The following is a 26,778-nucleotide window of genomic DNA, read 5'->3' as shown; positions in this document are numbered from 1 at the left end:
AGAACATTGGTTCAGCTACTCTGGACGACATTACGGACAGGCTTAGAGTCCTTAAACTAGCTAATTCATTCATTTCGGAGGCCGTAGTACATCTTACTAAACTTACGGCGAAGAATTCAGGATTCGCCATTCAGGCACGCAGGGCGCTGTGGCTAAAATCCTGGTCAGCTGATGTTACTTCTAAGTCTAAATTGCTTAATATACCTTTCAAAGGGCAGACCTTATTCGGGCCCGGGTTGAAAGAGATTATCGCTGACATTACAGGAGGTAAAGGCCATGCCCTGCCTCAGGACAAAGCCAAGACTAGACAGTCTAATTTTCGTTCCTTTCGTAATTTCAAAGCAGGAGCAGCATCAACTTCCTCTGCACCAAAACAGGAAGGAGCTGTTGCTCGCTACAGACAAGGCTGGAAACCTAACCAGTCCTGGAACAAGGGCAAGCAGACTAGGAAACCTGCTGCTGCCCCTAAAACAGCATGAATTGAGGGCCCCCGATCCGGGATCGGATCTAGTGGGGGGCAGACTTTCTCTCTTCGCCCAGGCTTGGGCAAGAGATGTTCAGGATCCCTGGGCGCTAGAGATAATATCTCAGGGATACCTTCTGGACTTCAAATACTCTCCTCCAAGAGAGAGATTTCATCTGTCAAGATTGTCAACAATCCAGACAAAGAAAGAGGCGTTTCTACGCTGCGTACAAGAGCTCTTGTTAATGGGAGTAATCTATCCAGTTCCACGATCGAAACAGGGACAGGGGTTTTACTCAAATCTGTTTGTGGTTCCCAAAAAAGAGGGAACTTTCAGACCAATCCTGGACTTAAAGATCCTAAACAAATTCCTAAGAGTTCCATCGTTCAAGATGGAGACTATTCGGACAATTTTACCTATGATCCAAGAGGGTCAGTACATGACCACTGTAGATTTAAAGGATGCTTACCTTCACATACCGATTCACAAAGATCATTATCGGTACCTAAGGTTTGCCTTCCTAGACAGGCATTACCAGTTTGTGGCTCTTCCATTCGGATTGGCTACAGCTCCAAGAATCTTCACAAAGGTTCTGGGTGCTCTTCTGGCGGTACTAAGACCGCGGGGAATCTCGGTAGCTCCATACCTAGACGACATTCTGATACAAGCTTCAAGCTTTCAAACTGCCAAGTCTCATACAGAGTTAGTGCTGGCATTTCTAAGGTCACATGGATGGAAGGTGAACGAAAAGAAAAGTTCACTCGTTCCACTCACAAGAGTTCCCTTCCTGGGGACTCTTATAGATTCTGTAGAAATGAAGATTTACCTGACAGAGGACAGGCTAACAAGACTTCAAAGTGCTTGCCGCACCCTTCATTCCATTCAACACCCGTCAGTGGCTCAATGCATGGAGGTAATCGGCTTAATGGTAGCGGCAATGGACATAGTACCCTTTGCACGCTTACACCTCAGACCACTGCAACTGTGCATGCTAAGTCAGTGGAATGGGGATTACTCAGACTTATCCCCTTCTCTGAATCTGGATCAAGAGACCAGAAATTCTCTTCTATGGTGGCTTTCTCGGCCACATCTGTCCAGGGGGATGCCATTCAGCAGACCAGACTGGACAATTGTAACAACAGACGCCAGCCTTCTAGGTTGGGGTGCCGTCTGGAATTCTCTGAAGGCTCAGGGACAATGGAGTCAGGAGGAGAGTCTCCTGCCAATAAACATTCTGGAATTGAGAGCAGTTCTCAATGCCCTCCTGGCTTGGCCCCAGTTGACAACTCGGGGGTTCATCAGGTTTCAGTCGGACAACATCACGACTGTAGCTTACATCAACCATCAGGGAGGGACAAGAAGCTCCCTAGCTATGATGGAAGTATCAAAGATAATTCGCTGGGCAGAGTCTCACTCTTGCCACCTGTCAGCAATCCACATCCCGGGAGTGGAGAACTGGGAGGCGGATTTCTTAAGTCGTCAGACTTTTCATCCGGGGGAATGGGAACTTCATCCGGAGGTCTTTGCCCAAATACTTCGATGTTGGGGCAAACCAGAGATAGATCTCATGGTGTCTCGACAGAACGCCAAGCTTCCTCGTTACGGGTCCAGATCCAGGGATCCAGGAGCAGTCCTGATAGATGCTCTGACAGCACCTTGGGACTTCAGGATGGCTTACGTGTTTCCACCCTTCCCGTTGCTTCCTCGATTGATTGCCAGAATCAAACAAGACATAGCATCAGTGATTCTAATAGCACCTGCGTGGCCACGCAGGACTTGGTATGCAGACCTGGTGGACATGTCATCCTGTCCACCTTGGTCTCTACCTCTGAAACAGGACCTTCTGATACAGGGTCCCTTCAAACATCAAAATCTAACTTCTCTGAAGCTGACTGCTTGGAAATTGAACGCTTGATTTTATCAAGACGTGGGTTTTCTGAGTCAGTTATTGATACCTTAATACAGGCTAGGAAACCTGTTACCAGAAAGATTTACCATAAGATATGGCGTAAATACCTATATTGGTGTGAATCCAAAGGTTACTCTTGGAGTAAGGTTAGGATTCCTAGGATATTGTCTTTTCTACAAGAAGGTTTAGAAAAGGGTTTATCTGCTAGTTCATTAAAGGGACAGATCTCAGCTCTGTCCATTCTGTTACACAAACGTCTGTCAGAAGTTCCTGACGTCCAGGCTTTTTGTCAGGCTTTGGCCAGGATTAAGCCTGTGTTTAAAACTGTTGCTCCACCATGGAGTTTAAACCTTGTTCTTAATGTTTTACAGGGCGTTCCGTTTGAACCCCTTCATTCCATTGATATAAAGTTGTTATCTTGGAAAGTTCTATTTTTAATGGCTATTTCCTCGGCTCGAAGAGTCTCTGAATTATCAGCCTTACATTGTGATTCTCCTTATTTGATTTTTCATTCGGATAAGGTAGTCCTGCGTACTAAACCTGGGTTCTTACCTAAGGTAGTTACTAACAGGAATATCAATCAAGAGATTGTTGTTCCTTCTTTATGCCCAAATCCTTCTTCAAAGAAGGAACGTCTACTGCACAACCTGGATGTAGTCCGTGCTCTAAAATTTTACTTACAGGCAACTAAGGAATTTCGACAAACGTCTTCTCTGTTTGTCATTTACTCTGGGCAGAGGAGAGGTCAAAAAGCTTCCGCTACCTCTCTTTCTTTTTGGCTTCGTAGCATAATTCGTTTAGCTTATGAGACTGCTGGACAGCAGCCTCCTGAAAGAATTACAGCTCATTCTACTAGAGCTGTGGCTTCCACTTGGGCCTTCAAGAATGAGGCCTCTGTTGAACAGATTTGCAAGGCTGCAACTTGGTCTTCGCTTCATACTTTTTCCAAATTTTACAAATTTGACACTTTTGCTTCATCGGAGGCTATTTTTGGGAGAAAGGTTCTTCAGGCAGTGGTTCCTTCTGTATAAAGAGCCTGCCTATCCCTCCCGTCATCCGTGTACTTTTGCTTTGGTATTGGTATCCCAGAAGTAATGATGACCCCTGGACTGATCACACTTAACAGAAGAAAACATAATTTATGCTTACCTGATAAATTCCTTTCTTCTGTAGTGTGATCAGTCCACGGCCCGCCCTGTTTTTAAGGCAGGTAAATATTTTTTAATTTATACTCCAGTCACCACTTCACCCTTGGCTTTTCCTTTCTCGTTGGTCCTTGGTCGAATGACTGGGAGTGATGTAGAGGGGAGGAGCTATATGCAGCTCTGCTGGGTGAATCCTCTTGCACTTCCTGTTGGGGAGGAGTAATATCCCAGAAGTAATGATGACCCGTGGACTGATCACACTACAGAAGAAAGGAATTTATCAGGTAAGCATAAATTATGTTTTTTTAAATCATCAAATTTGATGTTAAATCTATGTCTTCAACTATTTTAGCTAGAAGAGCTTTGTGGCTCAAATATTGGAAGGCTGACATGGTATCTAAGTCTATATTACTATCTCTTTCCAAGGTAATAAGTTATTTGGTTGTCAGTTGGATTCCATTATTTCAACTGTCACTGGGGAGAAGGGAGTTTTTTTGCCTCAGATGTGGCTTTCTCGGCCACATCTGTCCAGGGGGATGCCATTCAGCAGACCAGACTGGACAATTGTAACAACAGACGCCAGCCTTCTAGGTTGGGGTGCCGTCTGGAATTCTCTGAAGGCTCAGGGACAATGGAGTCAGGAGGAGAGTCTCCTGCCAATAAACATTCTGGAATTGAGAGCAGTTCTCAATGCCCTCCTGGCTTGGCCCCAGTTGACAACTCGGGGGTTCATCAGGTTTCAGTCGGACAACATCACGACTGTAGCTTACATCAACCATCAGGGAGGGACAAGAAGCTCCCTAGCTATGATGGAAGTATCAAAGATAATTCGCTGGGCAGAGTCTCACTCTTGCCACCTGTCAGCAATCCACATCCCGGGAGTGGAGAACTGGGAGGCGGATTTCTTAAGTCGTCAGACTTTTCATCCGGGGGAATGGGAACTTCATCCGGAGGTCTTTGCCCAAATACTTCGATGTTGGGGCAAACCAGAGATAGATCTCATGGTGTCTCGACAGAACGCCAAGCTTCCTCGTTACGGGTCCAGATCCAGGGATCCAGGAGCAGTCCTGATAGATGCTCTGACAGCACCTTGGGACTTCAGGATGGCTTACGTGTTTCCACCCTTCCCGTTGCTTCCTCGATTGATTGCCAGAATCAAACAAGACATAGCATCAGTGATTCTAATAGCACCTGCGTGGCCACGCAGGACTTGGTATGCAGACCTGGTGGACATGTCATCCTGTCCACCTTGGTCTCTACCTCTGAAACAGGACCTTCTGATACAGGGTCCCTTCAAACATCAAAATCTAACTTCTCCGAAGCTGACTGCTTGGAAATTGAACGCTTGATTTTATCAAGACGTGGGTTTTCTGAGTCAGTTATTGATACCTTAATACAGGCTAGGAAACCTGTTACCAGAAAGATTTACCATAAGATATGGCGTAAATACCTATATTGGTGTGAATCCAAAGGTTACTCTTGGAGTAAGGTTAGGATTCCTAGGATATTGTCTTTTCTACAAGAAGGTTTAGAAAAGGGTTTATCTGCTAGTTCATTAAAGGGACAGATCTCAGCTCTGTCCATTCTGTTACACAAACGTCTGTCAGAAGTTCCTGACGTCCAGGCTTTTTGTCAGGCTTTGGCCAGGATTAAGCCTGTGTTTAAAACTGTTGCTCCACCATGGAGTTTAAACCTTGTTCTTAATGTTTTACAGGGCGTTCCGTTTGAACCCCTTCATTCCATTGATATAAAGTTGTTATCTTGGAAAGTTCTATTTTTAATGGCTATTTCCTCGGCTCGAAGAGTCTCTGAATTATCAGCCTTACATTGTGATTCTCCTTATTTGATTTTTCATTCGGATAAGGTAGTCCTGCGTACTAAACCTGGGTTCTTACCTAAGGTAGTTACTAACAGGAATATCAATCAAGAGATTGTTGTTCCTTCTTTATGCCCAAATCCTTCTTCAAAGAAGGAACGTCTACTGCACAACCTGGATGTAGTCCGTGCTCTAAAATTTTACTTACAGGCAACTAAGGAATTTCGACAAACGTCTTCTCTGTTTGTCATTTACTCTGGGCAGAGGAGAGGTCAAAAAGCTTCCGCTACCTCTCTTTCTTTTTGGCTTCGTAGCATAATTCGTTTAGCTTATGAGACTGCTGGACAGCAGCCTCCTGAAAGAATTACAGCTCATTCTACTAGAGCTGTGGCTTCCACTTGGGCCTTCAAGAATGAGGCCTCTGTTGAACAGATTTGCAAGGCTGCAACTTGGTCTTCGCTTCATACTTTTTCCAAATTTTACAAATTTGACACTTTTGCTTCATCGGAGGCTATTTTTGGGAGAAAGGTTCTTCAGGCAGTGGTTCCTTCTGTATAAAGAGCCTGCCTATCCCTCCCGTCATCCGTGTACTTTTGCTTTGGTATTGGTATCCCAGAAGTAATGATGACCCCTGGACTGATCACACTTAACAGAAGAAAACATAATTTATGCTTACCTGATAAATTCCTTTCTTCTGTAGTGTGATCAGTCCACGGCCCGCCCTGTTTTTAAGGCAGGTAAATATTTTTTAATTTATACTCCAGTCACCACTTCACCCTTGGCTTTTCCTTTCTCGTTGGTCCTTGGTCGAATGACTGGGAGTGATGTAGAGGGGAGGAGCTATATGCAGCTCTGCTGGGTGAATCCTCTTGCACTTCCTGTTGGGGAGGAGTAATATCCCAGAAGTAATGATGACCCGTGGACTGATCACACTACAGAAGAAAGGAATTTATCAGGTAAGCATAAATTATGTTTTTTTAAATCATCAAATTTGATGTTAAATCTATGTCTTCAACTATTTTAGCTAGAAGAGCTTTGTGGCTCAAATATTGGAAGGCTGACATGGTATCTAAGTCTATATTACTATCTCTTTCCAAGGTAATAAGTTATTTGGTTGTCAGTTGGATTCCATTATTTCAACTGTCACTGGGGAGAAGGGAGTTTTTTTGCCTCAGGATAGAAGACCTAAGGGTAAATCTAAAGCTTCTAACCGTTTTCGTTCCTTTTGACAAATAAAGGAACAGAAACCTAATCCTTCCCCCAAAGAATCTGATTCCAATTGGATACCTTCTTCAATTTGGAATAAATCCAGACTATTTAACCCCTTAATGACCACAATGTAGCCTGTATGTCACTGGTCGTTAAGGGTTTTTTCAGGACATAATAGCACAAGTCTATCAAGAACACGCTATTAATGCCCTCCCTCCAGCAGACTTTGTGGAATAGAGCAGTCTCAACGCTGGTGGCAAGACCGCGCTATAAAACAATCAAGTCCCAAAAAAAGGCCAGTGACATACAGGGTACGTTGCTGGTCCTTTATGGGTTAAGAAACCAAAGCCAGCCCCCAAGTCTGCATGAAGGTGCTGCCCTCGTTCCAGCTCAGCTGGTGGGGGGCAGATTAAGATTTCTCTTACATGGTGTATCCAGTCCACGGATTCATCCTTACTTGTGGGATATTCTCAATCCCTACAGGAAGTGGCAAAGAGAGCACACAGCAGAGCTGTCCATATAGCTCCGCTCAGGCTCCGCCCCCCCAGTCATTCTCTTTGCCGCTCTAACAAGTAGCATCTCCACGGGAGGGTAAAGAGTATGTGGTGTTAGATTTGTAGTTTTTATTTCTTCAATCAAGAGTTTTTTATTTTAAAATAGTGCCGGTTTGTACTATTTACTCTGAGGCAGAAAGTGATGAAGATTTCTGCTGAGAGGAAAAAGATTTTAGCATGTTGTAACTAAAATCCGTTGCTGTTCCCACACAGGACTGTTGAGTACCGGAGAACTTCAGTTGGGGGGAACAGTTTGCAGGCTTAACTGCATAAGGTATGCTCAGTCACTTTTTTTCTAACAAGACTTGGTAATGCTAGAAGACTGACAGAAATCCCCATGTGGGAAGGTAAGCCATATTCTGAGACTCAGTATAGAAGGATGGCTTAGTTAAAAGGGCTTAAATCACTGGTGGACACTGTTATGGGGAAAATTTATTATTTTTTACTATAATCTGACATTTGCACAAGTGTTTATTATGTTTGGAACACTTTTTAGGGATTTTATACGCCTGGCATAATTTTAGACACCTAATTTGGGCTTAGGAAGGCCCCACAACTCCGGTGTGAAGATGGAGGGGGCCTAATTTTCGCGCCTCAGTTGCGCAGTTCTTTTGCAAGACAGCTTCATGCAGCTTCACATGTAGAGTCCAGAGATTGCAGGAGGACTACAGGGAGGCTTATTTTTGTTCCAAAACTAATCCCCAAGGAAGGTAGTGTGTTAAACCGGTGGCCAGCTTCAATTTGCTCCGGTTTGGGCAATAAGGGGTTAATTGGATTGAAACTTGGTGTGCAATCATTTCAAAGCATTAGGATCATATGGTGTAAATTTCATAAAGATCTGATGTTTTTTTGAGATTTGGTAAATAAGTGTGTGCTTTTTATTATTTAAAGGCACAGTAACGTTTTTTCAAAAAGTGTATTTTTCTGTATTTGAGTGCTATCTAAGTCTGTCTAACATGTCTGTGCCTACAGATAGACCTTGTTCTATGTGTTTAAAAGCCATGGCGGTACCCCCATTGCATTTGTGTTTAAAGTGTGCTAAGGTATCTAAACATTTTAATGACCATGCAGTGACACTTAAAAATGTAGCCCAAGATGATTCCTTGACGGAAGGTAATGAGGACAGTCCTCCTTCCTCTCCCCATGTGTCGACACCAGTTACGCCCACACAAACGCTGCCTAGTACCTCTAGCGCATTTTGCCCTATTACTTTACAACAATTAGCAGCAGTCATGGATTATTCACTTGCGGCATTTCTATCCAAACTGCCAGTTTTTCCAAAAAAGCGTGATAGCTCAGTTTTAAGAACAGAGGATGAGCAATCAGAAGCTTTGGATGATGTATCTGTTGTACCCTCACAACACTCTGAAGTGGCAGTGAGGGATGGTCTGTCAGAGGGAGAAATTTCTGACAAAGGAAAAGTTTCTCAGCGGGCAGATTCAGATTCCTTAGTGTTTAAATTTAAGCTGGAACACCTCCGCGTCCTGCTTAAGGAGGTTTTAGCTACGCTGGATGATTGTGACCCCATGGTGGTCCCAGAAAAATTGTGTAAAATGGACAGGTTTTTAGAGGTCCCTGTATACACTGATGCGTTTCCGATCCCGAAGAGGGTGGCGGATATTGTGACTAGGGAGTGGGAGAGACCAGGGGTACCTTTTGTTCCCCCCCTATCTTTAAGAAAATGTTCCCCATAAATGACCCCAGGCGGGACGCATGGCAGACGGTCCCTAAGGTAGAGGGAGCAGTTTCAACACTTGCTAAGCGTACAACTATACCTATAGAAGACAGTTGTGCTTTTAAAGGCCAAAAGCAAGGCTATTTTTCGCTCCTTTCGCAACTTCAGGAGCGGACCTGCTTCAACCTCTGCTGCCGCAAAGCAAGAGGGTAACGCTTCACAGCCTAAAGCAACCTGGAAACTCTTGCAGGGCTGGAATAAGGGTAAACATGCCAAGAAGCCTGCACCTGCTGCCAAGACAGCATGAAGGGGTAGCCCCCGATCCGGGACCGGATCTAGTAGGGGGCAGACTTTCTCTCTTTGCTCAGGCTTGGGCAAGAGATGTTCCAGATCCCTGGGCATTAGAAATTGTTGCTCAGGGGTATCTTCTAGAATTCAAGGACTCTCCCCCAAGGGGAAGGTTCCACATTTCTCGTTTGTCTTCAGACCAGACAAAGAAACAGGCGTTCTTACGCTGTGTAGAAGATTCTAAAGATGGGAGTGATAAACCCAGTTCCAATTGCAGAACAAGGACTGGGCTTTTACTCAAACCTGTTTGTAGTTCCCAAAAAGGAAGGAACTTTCAGGCCAATCCTGGATCTAAAAATTCTAAACAAATTCCTCAGAGTTCCATCTTTCAAAATGGAAACCATTCGGACAATCTTGCCGATGATCCAGGAAGGTCGATATATGACTAACGTGGATCTAAAGGATGCGTACCTACATATTCCTATCCACAAAGATCATCATCAGTTCCTAAGGTTCGCCTTTCTGGATACGCATTACCAGTTCTTGGCCCTTCCTTTCGGGTTGGCCACCGCTCCCAGAATTTTCACAAAGGTGCTAGGGTCCCTTCTAGCGGTACTAAGACCGCGGGGCATTGCAGTAGCACCTTACCTAGACGACATCTTAATACAGGCGTTGTCTTTTCACTGAGCCAAGGCTCATACGGACATTGTTCTGGCCTTTCTAAGGTCTCACAGGTGGAAGGTGAACGTAGAAAAAAGTTCTCTGTCCCCGCTCACAAGGGTTCCCTTCCTGGGAACACTAATAGACTCGGTAGAAATGAAAAACTTTCTGACAGAGGTCAGGAAGTCAAAACTTTTGAATACTTGCCGAGTTCTTCATTCCATTCCTCGGCCTTCTGTGGCTCAGTGCATGGAGGTAATTGGTTTAATGGTTGCGGCAATGGACGTAGTCCCTTTTACCCGAATTCATCTAAGACCACTGCAACTGTGCATGCTCAAACAGTGAAATGGGGATTATGCAGATTTGTCTCCTCAAATACAAATGGACCAGAAAACCAGAGACTCTCTTCTCTGGTGGTTGTCTCAGGATCACCTGTCTCAGGGAATGAGTTTCCGCAGACCGGAGTGGATCATTGTTACGACCGATGCCAGTCTGTTAGGCTGGGGTGCGGTCTGGGACTCCCTGAAAGCTCAGGGTCTATGGTCTCGGGAAGAATCTCCTCTCCCGATAAACATTTTGGAACTGAGAGCGATATTCAATACGCTCCAGGTGTGGCCTCAACTAGCGGAGGCCAAATTCATCAGATTTCAGTCGGACAACATCACGACTGTAGCGTACATCAATCAGGGAGGAACAAAGAGTTCCCTAACGATGAAGGAAGTAACCAAGATCATCAAATGGGCGGAGGATCACTCCTGCCATCTATTTGCAATTCACATCCCAGGAGTAGACAACTGGGAGGCGGATTTTCTGAGTCGTCAGACTTTCCATCCGGGGGAGTGGGAACTCCACCCGGAGGTTTTTGCTCAGCTGACCCAGCTATGGGGCATTCCAGAATTGGATCTGATGGCGTCCCGTCAGAACACCAAACTTCCCCTTTACGGATCCAGATCCAAGGATCCCAAGGTGGCATTAATAGATGCTTTAGTAGCGCCTTGGTCATTCAGTCTAGCTTATGTCTTTCCACCGTTTCCTCTTCTCCCTCGGCTAGTAGCCAGAATCAAACAGGAGAAGGCTTCTGTAATTCTGATAGCGCCTGCGTGGCCACGCAGGACTTGGTATGCAGACCTAGTGGATCTGTCATCGGCTCCACCATGGAAACTGCCATTGAGGCAGGATCTTCTAATTCAAGGTCCATTCAAGCATCCAAATCTAGTTTCTCTGCAACTGACTGCTTGGAGATTGAACGCTTAATTCTAGCTAAGCGTGGGTTCTCTGAATCAGTTATAGATACTTGATCCAGGCCAGAAAGCCTGTCACCAGGAAAATTTACCTTAAGATATGGCGGAAATATCTTTGTTGGTGTGAATCCAAGGGTTACTCGTGGAGTAAGGTTAGGATTCCAAGGATATTGTCTTTTCTCCAAGAAGGATTGGAGAAAGGTTTGTCAGCTAGTTCCTTAAAGGGACAGATATCTGCTCTGTCTATCCTGTTACTCAAGCGTCTGGCAGCTGTACCAGACGTTCAGGCGTTTGCACAGGCCTTAGTTAGAATCAAGCCTGTTTACAAGCCTGTGGCTCCTCCATGGAGTCTAAATTTAGTTCTTTCAGTTCTTCAAGGGGTTCCGTTTGAACCTTTACATTCCATAGATATTAAGTTATTATCTTGGAAAGTGTTGTTTTTGGTAGCTATATCTTCTGCTCGGAGAGTTTCTGAATTGTCTGCTTTGCAGTGTAATTCACCCTATCTGGTGTTCCATGCAGATAAGGTAGTTTTGCGTACCAAACCTTGTTTTCTTCCTAAAGTTGTTTCTAATAATAACATTAACCAGGAAATCATTGTTCCTTCTCTGTGTCCTAATCCAGCTTCTAAGAAGGAACGGCTTTTACACAATCTTGATGTGGTTCGTGCTTTGAAATTCTATTTACAAGCAACTAAGGATTTCAGACAAACATCATCTTTGTTTGTTGTCTATTCTGGTATGAGGAGAGGTCAAAAAGCGACTGCTACCTCTCTTTCCTTCTGGTTGAAAAGCATCATCCGATTGGCTTATGAGACTGCTGGGCAGCAGCCTCCTGAACGAATTACAGCTCATTCCACCAGAGCTGTGGCTTCCACTTTGGCCTTCAAGAATGAGGCTTCTGTTGAACAGATTTGTAAGGCAGCGACTTGGTCTTCACTGCATACTTTTGCCAAATTTTACAAATTTGATACTTTTGCTTCTTCGGAGGCTATTTTTGGGAGAAAGGTTTTGCAAGCAGTGGTGCCTTCCGTTTAGGTTACCTGTCTTGTTCCCTCCCTTCATCCGTGTCCTAAAGCTTTGGTATTGGTATCCCACAAGTAAGGATGAATCTGTGGACTGGATACACCTTGCAAGAGAAAACAGAATTTATGCTTACCTGATAAATTACTTTCTCTTGCGGTGTATCCAGTCCACGGCCCGTCCTGGCAATTAAGTCAGGTTAAAATTTCTTGTTTAAACTACAGTCACCATTGCACCCTATGGTTTCTCCTTTTTCTCCTAACCGTCGGTCGAATGACTGGGGGGCGGAGCCAGAGGGGGAGCTATATGGACAGCTTTGCTGTGTGCTCTCTTTGCCACTTCCTGTAGGGAATGAGAATATCCCACAAGTAAGGATGAATCCGTGGACTGGATACACCGCAAGAGAAAGTAATTTATCAGGTAAGCATAAATTCTGTTTTCATTTCTAACTACACTAAATATACCCTATGGTGTTTAATATTCTAATTTTGAATATGTTATAGGCCCCTTCCTGATGAACCAAAACAATTGAAATGTAATCTGAAAGGATCAAGCGTAATCCGGATGGGAGAAGAGCTGAAAGGTGAAATCAGTAAGTGAAGCAAACACATTCAAATTATGTACATCTCTTCCAGTGGCATGGTTTCACCTAGCGTAGTACCGTGGCATGATGCTTTTTTGCTCCTTTGCTCTATGATGCCTAATTTTCTAGTGGGGACGCATGACCTCTCCAGTTAGCCCTGGCCTTGTTTCTCCAGCAGGGCTAAAAATTAGTTAAACTATTTGGGAGGTGGCTTTTTTACAGGGTAGGAATGTCCCTAGTGCAGAACAAAAATAAAAAATAAATATGACTAAATACAGCACTAATTACTTCAAATTCTAGCATCATAGTTGAATTATGGTTGAATTTTTAGTAGTACTTGAATGTCCTCTGTGTTTTTTCATTATTGGTGTCTTCCATTGTGTTCTCTTGTCAGTGGATCAAGTTGTATGTAAATATTACAAACTGCTTTCACAGGCATCCTCATTCCTTTAACAAAATATGCAGTGCCATTGCTATGACATTTTACCTGTTTGCTAATCTACATATGCATGTAATTTGATAAGATTTAATTACTAGCATAAGTTACTAAAGGGACAGTGTACACACATTTCTCCTACATTGGTGTGTCCGGTCCACGGCTTCATCCTTGCTTCATCCTTACGTGGGATATTCTCTTCCCCTACAGGAAATGGCAAAGAGAGCACACAGCAAAGCTGTCCATATAGCCCCCCCCCCCCTCTGGCTCCGCCCCCCAGTCATTCTCTTTGCTGCTCTGAACAAGTAGCATCTCCACGGGGATGGTAAAGAGTTTGTGGTGTTAGTTGTAGTTTTATTTCTTCTATCAAGAGTTTGTTATTTTAAAATAGTGCCGGTTTGTACTATTTACTCTACAACAGAAAGTGATGAAGATTTCTGTTAAAAGAGGAGTATGATTTTAGCACCAGTAACTAAAATCCATTGCTGTTCCCACGCAGGACTGTTGAAACCAGAGAACATCAGTTGGGGGGAACAGTTTGCAGACTTATCTGCTTCAGGTATGACTAGTCTCTTTTCTAACAAGACCCAGTAATGCTAGAAGACTGTCATTTTTCCCTTATGGGACAGGTAAACCATTTTCTTAGACTCAGTAACAGAATTAAGGCTTAAAAATTGGGCTCTATGCTGGTTGACACTATTGTGGGCTAAATCGATTAGTTTTTTACCATATTATATGACATTTGGAGTGTTTTGTGAACTTTGAAACACTTTTGGGAACGTTTATTTGCGCCTGGCAGTTGTTTAGACACCTAAATCTAGTCAGAAAGGCCCCTTCACTCTGGTATGCAGAGGGAGGAGGCCTCATTTTCACGCCTCAGTTGCGCAGTTACTTCCAGAGGCAGTGCATGCAGCTTCATGTAAGAGGGTCCTGTGACTGAGAAAAGGACTCAGGGAGGCTTTATTCTGTGGTGAATCACCCCTAAGGAAGGTAAAAGCCGCAGCAAAGTCTGTGGCAGGGACTGCAGTGTGTTTAAAACCGGTAAATTGAACTATTAGCTCTGGTTTGCTCATTTAAGGGGTTAGAGACTAGAAATTTGGTGTGCAATACTTTCAAAGCATTAGGACACTGGTGTGTAAAAGAAAGATCGGATATTTCTTTGATAGTTTTTTGAACATTCAGAAATAAAGTGTGCTCTTTTTATTATTTAAAGAGACAGTAACGGTTTTGTTTAAAATTGTTTTTATTACATTAATAGCCTGCCTAAATCTGTCTAACATGTCTGTACCTTCAGATAGCATATGTTCTGTGTGTATGGAGGCCAAGGCGGTTCCCCCTTTAAATGTATGTGCAAATTGTGCCATGGCGTCCAAACAAAGTAAGGACAGTACTGTCACATTTAATAAGGTTGCCCAAGATGATTCTGCTAATGAAGGTAGTGGGGATAGTTCATCATCCTCTCCTTCTGTGTCAACACCAGTTTTGCCCGCGCAGGCGATACCTAGTACATCTAGCGCGCCAATGCTTGTTACTATGCAGCAATTAACAGCAGTAATGGATAATTCTATAGCAGCTCTTTTATCCAAACTGCCAGCATTTCCCAGAAAGCGTGATTTCTCAGTTTTAAATACAGAGGATGAGCAAGTAGGCGCTGACGATAATTTATCTGTTATACCCTCACATCAATCTGAGTTGGCAGTGAGGGAAGGTCTGTCTGAGGGAGAAATTTCTGATTCAGGAAAAATTTTTCAGCAGGCAGAACCTGATTTCTCCAACATAGGTGTGTCCGGTCCACGGCGTCATCCTTACTTGTGGGATATTCTCTTCCCCAACAGGAAATGGCAAAGAGCCCAGCAAAGCTGGTCACATGATCCCTCCTAGGCTCCGCCTACCCCAGTCATTCTCTTTGCCGTTGTACAGGCAACATCTCCACGGAGATGGCTTAGAGTTTTTTAGTGTTTAACTGTAGTTTTTATTATTCAATCAAGAGTTTGTTATTTTGAAATAGTGCTGGTATGTACTATTTACTCAGAAACAGAAAAGAGATGAAGATTTCTGTTTGTATGAGGAAAATGATTTTAGCAACCGTCACTAAAATCCATGGCTGTTCCACACAGGACTGTTGAGAGCAATTAACTTCAGTTGGGGGAACAGTGTGCAGTCTCTTGCTGCTTGAGGTATGACACATTCTAACAAGACGATGTAATGCTGGAAGCTGTCATTTTCCCTATGGGATCCGGTAAGCCATGTTTATTACGATCGTAAATAAGGGCTTCACAAGGGCTTATTAAGACTGTAGACTTTTTCTGGGCTAAATCGATTCATTATTAACACATATTTAGCCTTGAGGAATCATTTTATCTGGGTATTTTGATATAATAATATCGGCAGGCACTGTATTAGACACCTTATTCTTTAGGGGCTTTCCCAAAGCATAAGCAGAGCCTCATTTTCGCGCCGGTGTGGCGCACTTGTTTTTGAGAGGCATGGCATGCAGTCGCATGTGAGAGGAGCTCTGATACTTAGAAAAGACTTTCTGAAGGCGTCATTTGGTATCGTATTCCCCTTTGGGCTTGGTTGGGTCTCAGCAAAGCAGATACCAGGGACTGTAAAGGGGTTAAAGTTTAAAACGGCTCCGGTTCCGTTATTTTAAGGGTTAAAGCTTCCAAATTTGGTGTGCAATACTTTTAAGGCTTTAAGACACTGTGGTGAAAATTTGGTGAATTTTGAACAATTCCTTCATGTTATTTCGCAATTGCAGTAATAAAGTGTGTTCAGTTTAAAATCTAAAGTGACAGTAACGGTTTTATTTTAAAACGTTTTTTGTACTTTGTTATCAAGTTTATGCCTGTTTAACATGTCTGAACTACCAGATAGACTGTGTTCTGAATGTGGGGAAGCCAGAATTCCTATTCATTTAAATAAATGTGATTTATGTGATAATGACAATGATGCCCAAGATGATTCCTCAAGTGAGGGGAGTAAGCATGGTACTGCATCATTCCCTCCTTCGTCTACACGAGTCTTGCCCACTCAGGAGGCCCCTAGTACATCTAGCGCGCCAATACTCCTTACTATGCAACAATTAACGGCTGTAATGGATAATTCTGTCAAAAACATTTTAGCCAAAATGAACACTTATCAGCGTAAGCGCGGCTGCTCTGTTTTAGATACTGAAGAGCATGACGACGCTGATATTAATATTTCTGAAGGGCCCCTAACCCAGTCTGATGGGGCCAGGGAGGTTTTGTCTGAGGGAGAAATTACTGATTCAGGGAACATTTCTCAACAGGCTGAACCTGATGTCATTGCATTTAAATTTAAGTTGGAACATCTCCGCATTCTGCTTAAGGAGGTATTATCCACTCTGGATGATTGTGACAAGTTGGTCATCCCAGAGAAACTATGTAAAATGGACAAGTTCCTAGAGGTGCCGGGGCTCCCAGAAGCTTTTCCTATACCCAAGCGGGTGGCGGACATTGTTAATAAAGAATGGGAAAGGCCCGGTATTCCTTTCGTCCCTCCCCCCATATTTAAAAAATTGTTTCCTATGGTCGACCCCAGAAAGGACTTATGGCAGACAGTCCCCAAGGTCGAGGGAGCGGTTTCCACTTTAAACAAACGCACCACTATACCCATAGAGGATAGTTGTGCTTTCAAAGATCCTATGGATAAAAAATTAGAAGGTTTGCTTAAAAAGATGTTTGTTCAGCAAGGTTACCTTCTACAACCAATTTCATGCATTGTCCCTGTCGCTACAGCCGCATGTTTCTGGTTCGATGATCTGATAAAGGCGGTCGATAGTGATTCTCCTCCTTTTGAGGAGATTATGGACAGAATCAATGCTCTCAAATTGGCTAATTCTTTCACCCTAGACGCCACTTTGCAATTGGCTAGGTTAGCGGCTAAGAACTCTGGGTTTGCTATTGTGGCGCGCAGAGCGCTTTGGTTGAAATCTTGGTCGGCTGATGCGTCTTCCAAGAACAAGCTACTTAACATTCCTTTCAAGGGGAAAACGCTGTTTGGCCCTGACTTGAAAGAGATTATCTCTGATATCACTGGGGGTAAGGGCCACGCCCTTCCTCAGGATCGGCCTTTCAAGGCAAAAAATAAACCTAATTTTCGTCCCTTTCGTAGAAACGGACCAGCACAAGGTGCTACGTCCTCTAAGCAAGAGGGTAATACTTCTCAAGCCAAGCCAGCTTGGAGACCAATGCAAGGCTGGAACAAGGGAAAGCAGGCCAAAAAACCTGCCACTGCTACCAAGACAGCATGAAATGTTGGCCCCCGATCCGGGACCGGATCTGGTGGGGGGCAGACTCTCTCTCTTCGCTCAGGCTTGGGCAAGAGATGTTCTGGATCCTTGGGCGCTAGAAATAGTCTCCCAAGGTTATCTTCTGGAATTCAAGGGACTTCCCCCAAGGGGGAGGTTCCACAGGTCTCAGTTGTCTTCAGACCACATAAAAAGACAGGCATTCTTACATTGTGTAGAAGACCTGTTAAAAATGGGAGTGATTCATCCTGTTCCATTAAGAGAACAAGGGATGGGGTTCTACTCCAATCTGTTCATAGTTCCCAAAAAAGAGGGAACGTTCAGACCAATCTTAGATCTCAAGATCTTAAACAAGTTTCTCAAGGTTCCATCGTTCAAGATGGAAACCATTCGAACTATTCTTCCTTCCATCCAGGAAGGTCAATTCATGACCACGGTGGATTTAAAGGATGCGTATCTACATATTCCTATCCACAAGGAACATCATCGGTTCCTAAGGTTCGCATTCCTGGACAAACATTACCAGTTCGTGGCGCTTCCTTTCGGATTAGCCACTGCTCCAAGGATTTTCACAAAGGTACTAGGGTCCCTTCTAGCTGTGCTAAGACCAAGGGGCATTGCTGTAGTACCTTACTTGGACGACATTCTGATTCAAGCGTCGTCCCTTCCTCAAGCAAAGGCTCACACGGACATTGTCCTGGCCTTTCTCAGATCTCACGGATGGAAAGTGAACGTGGAAAAGAGTTCTCTATCCCCGTCAACAAGGGTTCCCTTCTTGGGAACAATAATAGACTCCTTAGAAATGAGGATTTTTCTGACAGAGGCCAGAAAAACAAAACTTCTAGACTCTTGTCGGATACTTCATTCCGTTCCTCTTCCTTCCATAGCTCAGTGCATGGAAGTGATCGGGTTGATGGTAGCGGCAATGGACATAGTTCCTTTTGCGCGCATTCATCTAAGACCATTACAACTGTGCATGCTCAGTCAGTGGAATGGGGACTATACAGACTTGTCTCCGAAGATACAAGTAAATCAGAGGACCAGAGACTCACTCCGTTGGTGGCTGTCCCTGGACAACCTGTCACAAGGGATGACATTCCGCAGACCAGAGTGGGTCATTGTCACGACCGACGCCAGTCTGATGGGCTGGGGCGCGGTCTGGGGATCCCTGAAAGCTCAGGGTCTTTGGTCTCGGGAAGAATCTCTTCTACCGATAAATATTCTGGAACTGAGAGCGATATTCAATGCTCTCAAGGCTTGGCCTCAGCTAGCGAGGGCCAAGTTCATACGGTTTCAATCAGACAACATGACAACTGTTGCGTACATCAACCATCAGGGGGGAACAAGGAGTTCCCTAGCGATGGAAGAAGTGACCAAAATCATTCTATGGGCGGAGTCTCACTCCTGCCACCTGTCTGCTATCCACATCCCAGGAGTGGAAAATTGGGAAGCGGATTTTCTGAGTCGTCAGACATTGCATCCGGGGGAGTGGGAACTCCATCCGGAAATCTTTGCCCAAGTCACTCAGCTGTGGGGCATTCCAGACATGGATCTGATGGCCTCTCGTCAGAACTTCAAAGTTCCTTGCTACGGGTCCAGATCCAGGGATCCCAAGGCGGCTCTAGTGGATGCACTAGTAGCACCTTGGACCTTCAAACTAGCCTATGTGTTCCCGCCGTTTCCTCTCATCCCCAGGCTGGTAGCCAGGATCAATCAGGAGAGGGCGTCGGTGATCTTGATAGCTCCTGCGTGGCCACGCAGGACTTGGTATGCAGATCTGGTGAATATGTCATCGGCTCCACCTTGGAAGCTACCTTTGAGACGAGACCTTCTTGTTCAGGGTCCGTTCGAACATCCGAATCTGGTTTCACTCCAGCTGACTGCTTGGAGATTGAACGCTTGATTTTATCGAAGCGAGGGTTCTCAGATTCTGTTATCGATACTCTTGTTCAGGCCAGAAAGCCTGTAACTAGAAAGATTTACCACAAAATTTGGAAAAAATATATCTGTTGGTGTGAATCTAAAGGATTCCCTTGGGACAAGGTTAAGATTCCTAGGATTCTATCCTTCCTTCAAGAAGGATTGGAAAAAGGATTATCTGCAAGTTCCCTGAAGGGACAGATTTCTGCCTTGTCGGTGTTACTTCACAAAAAACGGGCTGCTGTGCCAGATGTTCAAGCCTTTGTTCAGGCTCTGGTTAGAATTAAGCCTGTTTACAAACCTTTGACTCCTCCTTGGAGTCTCAATTTAGTTCTTTCAGTTCTTCAGGGGGTTCCGTTTGAACCCTTGCATTCCGTTGATATTAAGTTATTATCTTGGAAAGTTTTGTTTTTAGTTGCAATTTCTTCTGCCAGAAGAGTTTCAGAATTATCTGCTCTGCAGTGTTCTCCTCCTTATCTGGTGTTCCATGCAGATAAGGTGGTTTTACGTACTAAACCTGGTTTTCTTCCAAAAGTTGTTTCTAACAAAAACATTAACCAGGAGATTATCGTACCTTCTCTGTGTCCGAAACCAGTTTCAAAGAAGGAACGTTTGTTGCACAATTTGGATGTTGTTCGCGCTCTAAAATTCTATTTAGATGCTACAAAGGATTTTAGACAAACATCTTCCTTGTTTGTTGTTTATTCCGGTAAAAGGAGAGGTCAAAAAGCAACTTCTACCTCTCTCTCTTTTTGGATTAAAAGCATCATCAGATTGGTTTACGAGACTGCCGGACGGCAGCCTCCCGAAAGAATCACAGCTCATTCCACTAGGGCTGTGGCTTCCACATGGGCCTTCAAGAACGAGGCTTCTGTTGATCAGATATGTAGGGCAGCGACTTGGTCTTCACTGCACACTTTTACCAAATTTTACAAGTTTGATACTTTTGCTTCTTCTGAGGCTATTTTTGGGAGAAAGGTTTTGCAAGCCGTGGTGCCTTCCATTTAGGTGACCTGATTTGCTCCCTCCCTTCATCCGTGTCCTAAAGCTTTGGTATTGGTTCCCACAAGTAAGGATGACGCCGTGGACCGGACACACCTATGTTGGAGAAAACAGAATTTATGTTTACCTGATAAATTACTTTCTCCAACGGTGTGTCCGGTCCACGGCCCGCCCTGGTTTTTTTAATCAGGTCTGATAATTTATTTTCTTTAACTACAGTCACCACGGTACCATATGGTTTCTCCTATGCAAATATTCCTCCTTAACGTCGGTCGAATGACTGGGGTAGGCGGAGCCTAGGAGGGATCATGTGACCAGCTTTGCTGGGCTCTTTGCCATTTCCTGTTGGGGAAGAGAATATCCCACAAGTAAGGATGACGCCGTGGACCGGACACACCGTTGGAGAAAGTAATTTATCAGGTAAACATAAATTCTGTTATCGTGGCATTTAAATTTAAGCTAGATCATCTCCGCTCCCTGCTTAAGGAGGTGCTAGCTACTCTTGATGATTGTGATTCTTTGGTAATTCCAGAGAAGTTGTGCAAAATGGACAAATTCTTAGAGGTCCCAGTGCACGCTGATGCTTTTCCAATACCCAAGAGGGTGGCGGACATAGTGACTAAGGAGTGGGAGAAGCCAGGTGTACCATTTGTTCCCCCTCCTATATTTAAGAAAATGTTCCCCATTTTCGACCCCAGAAGGGACGCATGGCAAACGGTCCCTAAGGTAGAGGGGGCAGTTTCAACATTAGCTAAGCGCACAACTATACCAATAGAGGACAGTTGCGCTTTCAAAGATCCTATGGATAAAAAACTAGAAGGGTTACTTAAGAAAATTTTTGTTCAACAAGGTTACCTTCTGCAACCAATTTCGTGCATTATTCCTGTCACCACGGCGGCGTCTTTTTGGTTCGAGGAACTAGAAAGTTCGCTCCAAAAGGAGATTCCATATGATGAAGTCATGGACAGAATTCACGCACTAAAGTTGGCTAATTCCTTTATTTTGGATGCCGCTTTTCAATTAGCAAAATTAGCGGCGAAAAACTCAGGTTTTGCAATAGTGGCGCACAGGGCGCTTTGGCTAAAATCTTGGTCGGCGGATGTGTCGTCCAAAACAAAATTACTTAATATTCCTTTCAACGGTAAGACCCTTTTCGGGCCAGAATTGAAGGAGATTATTTCTGACATCACTGGGGGAAAGGGCCATGCCCTCCCACAGGATAGGCCTTTCAAGGCTAAGAACAAGTCTAATTTTCATTCCTTTCGCAATTTCAGGAACGGACCGGCTTCTAACTCTGCAGCCTCTAGACAAGAGGGTAACGCTTCCCAGCCTAAACCAGCATGGAAACCATTGCAAGGCTGGAACAAGGGTAAACAGGCCAAGAAGCCTGCTGCTGCTACCAAGACAGCATGAAAGAGTAGCCCCCGATCCGGGACCGGATCTAGTAGGGGGCAGACTTTCTCTCTTTGCTCAGGCTTGGGCAAGAGATGTTCCGGATCCCTGGGCACTAGAAATAGTTTCTCAGGGGTATCTTCTAGAGTTCAAGGAACTTCCTCCAAGGGGAAGGTTCCACATGTCTCGCTTATCTTCAGACCAGATAAAGAGACAGGAATTCTTACATTGCGTAGGAGATCTATTAAAAATGGGAGTGATAAACCCAGTTCCAACAGCGGAACAAGGTCTGGGCTTTTACTCAAACCTGTTTGTAGTTCCCAAAAAACGAGGGAATTTTCAGGCCAATTCTGGATTTAAAAATTCTAAACAAATTCCTTAGAGTTCCATCATTCAAAATGGAAACCATTCGAACGATTTTACCAACAATCCAGGAGGGTCAATACAGGACTACCGTGGACTTAAAGGATGCGTACCTGCATATTCCTATCCACAAAGATCATCATCAGTTCCTGAGGTTTGCCTTTATGGACAAACATTACCAGTTCGTGGCTCTTCCGTTCGGTTTAGCCACTGCTCCCAGAATTTTCACAAAGGTGCTAGGGTCCCTTCTAGCGGTCCTAAGGCCGAGGGGCATTGCGGTAGCACCTTACCTAGCCCCTTAATGACCACAATGTACCCTGTATGTCACTGGTCGTTAAGGGTTTTTTCAGGCCATAATAGCACAAGTCTAGCAAGAACACGCTATTAATGCCCTCCCTCCAGCAGGCTTTGTGGAAAAGAGCAGTCTCAACGCTGGTGGCAAGACCGCGCTATAAAACAATCAAGTCCCAAAAAAAGGCCAGCGACATACAGGGTACGTCGCTGGTCCTTAAGGGGTTAGACGACATTCTAATCCAAGCGTCGTCCCTTTCCAAAGCAAGGGCTCATACAGACATTGTTTTAGCCTTTCTCAGGTCTCACGGGTGGAAGATGAACATAGAAAAGAGTTCCCTGTCCCCGTCCACAAGGGTTCCTTTTCTGGGAACAATAATAGATTCCGTGGAAATGAAGATTTTTCTGACAGAGGTCAGAAAGTTAAAGCTTCTAAACGCTTGTCGAGTTCTTCAATCTATTCCTCAGCCTTCCATAGCTCAGTGCATGGAAGTAATAGGACTAATGGTTGCAGCAATGGACGTGGTTCCTTTTGCTCGAATTCATTTAAGACCATTGCAACTGTGCATGCTCAAACAGTGGAATGGGGATTATGCAGACTTGTCTCCCCAGATTCAAGTAGACCAGGTAACCAGAGACTCACTCCTCTGGTGGTTGACTCAGGATCACCTGTCTCAGGGAATGAGTTTCCGCAGACCAGAGTGGGTCATTGTCACGACCGACGCCAGTCTCTTAGGCTGGGGCGCGGTCTGGGACTCTCTGAAAGCTCAGGGTCTATGGTCCCGGGAAGAGTCTCTTCTCCCGATAAACATTTTGGAACGGAGAGCGATATTCAATGCGCTCCTGGCTTGGCCTCAACTAGCGAAGGCCAGATTCATAAGATTTCAGTCGGACAACATGACGACTGTAGCGTACATAAATCATCAGGGGGGAACAAAGAGTTCCTTGGCGATGAGAGAGGTATCCAAGATCATCAAATGGGCGGAGGATCACTCCTGCCATCTATCTGCAATTCACATCCCAGGAGTAGACAACTGGGAGGCGGATTATTTGAGTCGGCAGACGTTCCATCCGGGGGAGTGGGAACTTCACCCGGAGGTTTTTGCCTAGTTAACTCAACTATGGGGCACTCCAGATCTGGATCTGATGGCATCTCGTCAGAACTCCAAGGTTCCTCGCTACGGGTCCAGATCCAGGGATCCCAAGGCGACACTAGTGGATGCATTGGTGGCGCCCTGGTCGTTCAATCTGGCTTATGTGTTTCCACCGTTTCCTCTCCTTCCCAGGCTTGTAGCCAGGATCAAACAGGAGAAGGCCTCTGTGATTCTAATAGCTCCTGCTTGGCCACTCAGGACTTGGTATGCAGACCTGGTGAATATGTCATCGGCTCCACCATGGAAGCTACCTTTGAGGCAGGATCTTCTAGTACAAGGTCCATTCGAACATCCAAATCTAGCCTCTCTGCAACTGACTGCTTGGAAATTGAACGCTTGATTCTATCTAAGCGTGGGTTTTCAGATTCGGTTATAGATACTCTGGTTCAAGCCAGAAAACCTGTGACTAGGAAGATTTACCATAAGATATGGCAAAAATATATCTGTTGGTGCGAATCCAAGGGATTCTCTTGGAGTAAAATTAAAATTCCTAGGATACTTTCCTTTCTCCAAGAGGGTTTGGATAAAGGTTTGTCAGCTAGTTCTTTAAAAGGACAGATATCCGCTCTGTCTGTTTTGTTGCACAAGCGTCTGGCAGCTGTGCCAGATGTACAGACGTTTGTACAGGCTTTAGTCAGGATCAAGCCTGTCTACAGACCTATAACTCCTCCATGGAGTCTAAACTTAGTTCTTTCAGTTCTTCAAGGGGTTCCGTTTGAACCCTTACATTCCATAGATATTAAGTTACTATCTTGGAAAGTTCTGTTTTTGGTTGCTATTTCTTCTGCTAGAAGAGTTTCTGAATTGTCTGCTTTGCAGTGTTCTTCACCTTATCTGGTATTCCATACAGATAAGGTAGTTTTGCGTACCAAGCCTGGTTTTCTTCCAAAAGTGGTTTCCAACAGGAATATTAACCAGGAAATTGTTGTCCCTTCTTTGTGTCCGAATCCAGTTTCAAAGAAGGAATATTTGTTACACAACCTAGATGTGGTCCGTGCTTTAAAATTCTATTTAGAAGCAACAAAGGATTTCAGACAGACATCATCCCTGTTTGTCGTTTATTCTGGTAAGAGGAGAGGGCAGAAAGCTACTGCTACCTCTCTTTCCTTTTGGCTGAAAAGCATCATCCGATTGGCTTATGAGACTGCCGGACGGCAGCCTCCTGAACGAATTACAGCTCACTCTACTAGAGCTGTGGCTTCCACATGGACCTTCAAGAACGAGGCTTCTGTTGATCAGATCTGTAAGGCAGCGGCTTGGTCTTCTCTGCATACTTTTGCCAAATTTTACAAATTCGATACTTATGCTTCTTCGGAGGCTGTTTTTGGGAGAAAGGTTTTGCAAGCCGTGGTGCCTTCCGTTTAGGTTACCTGACTTGTTCCCTCCCTTCATCCGTGTCCTAAAGCTTTGGTATTGGTTCCCACAAGTAAGGATGAAGCCGTGGACCGGACACACCAATGTAGGAGAAAACAGAATTTATGTTTACCTGATAAATTTCTTTCTCCTACGGTGTGTCCGGTCCACGGCCCGCCCTGGCTTTTAGTCAGGTTTAAAATTTTTATTTCTGTACACTACAGTCACCACGGCACCCTATAGTTTCTCCTTTTTCTCCTAACCGTCGGTCGAATGACTGGGGGGCGGAGCCAGAGGGGGGCTATATGGACAGCTTTGCTGTGTGCTCTCTTTGCCATTTCCTGTAGGGGAAGAGAATATCCCACAAGTAAGGATGAAGCCGTGGACCCGACACACCGTAGGAGAAAGAAATTTAGCAGGTAAACATAAATTCTGTTTTTCATATAACTTCATTTAAAACCGATATTGATCTAAAAATGCAGTATAAAACCTTTTTTTAAAACTTACTTAAAGCTCCCAGTTTTGCACTGTTGATGAGGTTAGGGTGGAACACCTAGTGAAAGGGACTGTGAAAGCAGAAAGAGCAGACCCTCCCCCCTTCCCTGCATATGAAATGACAGATTACACCAAAAATAGCAGCACAAATCTGGACACCTGGATCAACATCGGATACTTTTGAGGCCTGGTTAGGAGTCTGAAAATCAGTACAATGTTATTAAAAAAATAAGCAAAATTATACCTTTTTACAAAAACAATCCCAGATGGTTTATATGAGTGGATCATCTACAAAATGTTTATGCAAAGAAAAATCTAGTTTACAATGTCCTAAGTTATGGATATTTGTTGTTTTATTTCAGTATTAACACTGACGGACCAGTTTGGAAATCAGATACAATCCTTGTCATCTTCATGTGTGAATTTTCTGGGTGTTTCAGGAAATAATCTTGATAAAAGCATTCTTAAAATGACCTACCAGGTATGTAATACTTTCCTTCACCATTGTTTTCTTTGTACTTGTCACCTTAAATGAGTAAGATTTTACCATCTTGTACCTACAATTTGTAATTTCCATGAATTCCTTAACTATCATTTATTATTTTTTATCCCGTCTGCACAGTGTTTTCAACTAATGTCTAGAAATGAAGGGCACCCCATTGCCTCTGCTTTAACTTATCTCTCTTATCAATGTAATGTTGCAAAGGGTTTATATTAGTTCTGTTTTTCTTAAGAAACGTTTTTGTGATTATTATTATTATTAGGGCATAAGTACTGCCTCACTAGGCCTTGGTCAACTTCTAGCATGGAACTTCTTTCTGAGTCAAGCACAATATTAAGTTGTCTCACTGATTTTTAAGTTTTTGCCATGTGTGATAGGGCTGTTGATACTTTCTCCAACATTGGTGTGTCCGGTCCACGGCGTCATCCATTACTTGTGGGATATTCTCCTCCCCCACAGGGAAAGGCAAGGAGAGCACACAGCAAGAGCTGTCCATATAGTCCCTCCCAGGCTCCGCCCCCCCAGTCATTCTCCTTGCCCCTGTGAACAAGTAGCATCTCCTCGGGGATGGTGAGGAGTTTGTGGTGTTTAGTTGTAGTTTTTTATTCTTCTATCAAGAGTTTGTTATTTTAAAATAGTGCTGGTATGTACTATTTACTCTGAAACAGAAAGAGATGAATAGTTCTGTTTAAAAGAGGATTATGATTTTAGCAGACAGTAACTAAAATCAGTTGCTGTTCCCACACAGGACTGTTGAGATGAGAGAACTTCAGTTGGGGGGAACAGTTTGCAGACTTTTCTGCTCAAGGTATGACTAGCCATTTTTCTAACAAGACTGTGTAATGCTGGAAGGCTGTCATTTTCCCTCATGGGGATTGGTAAGCCATTTTCTTAGTCTTAAACAGAATAAAGGGCTTATTATGGGCTATACACTGGTAGACACTCTTAAGGGCTAAATCGATTGCTTTATTTAAGTATTATATGCAGTTTGAAGTTGAATTTCACACTTTTATAACATTGGGGAACGTTTT

At 44.1% G+C, this 26,778-nt stretch overlaps 1 protein-coding gene across 1 annotated transcript in view; it reads left to right on the top strand.

Annotated features, from left to right (window-relative positions):
* Nucleotides 1-26,778, top strand: part of SMCHD1 (structural maintenance of chromosomes flexible hinge domain containing 1) — a 1,770,687-nt gene that overhangs the window by 1,080,138 nt on the left and 663,771 nt on the right. The window contains exons 26-27 of the mRNA XM_053715865.1: nucleotides 12,487-12,575; nucleotides 25,608-25,726. Coding sequence (XP_053571840.1) covers nucleotides 12,487-12,575; nucleotides 25,608-25,726 — 208 coding nt within the window. The remainder of the gene's footprint in view (nucleotides 1-12,486; nucleotides 12,576-25,607; nucleotides 25,727-26,778) is intronic.

The sequence above is a fragment of the Bombina bombina genome, chromosome 5 (assembly GCF_027579735.1).
Source record: "Bombina bombina isolate aBomBom1 chromosome 5, aBomBom1.pri, whole genome shotgun sequence".
Lineage (NCBI taxonomy): Eukaryota > Metazoa > Chordata > Amphibia > Anura > Bombinatoridae > Bombina > Bombina bombina.
This window is presented reverse-complemented; position numbering and strand designations above follow the sequence as displayed.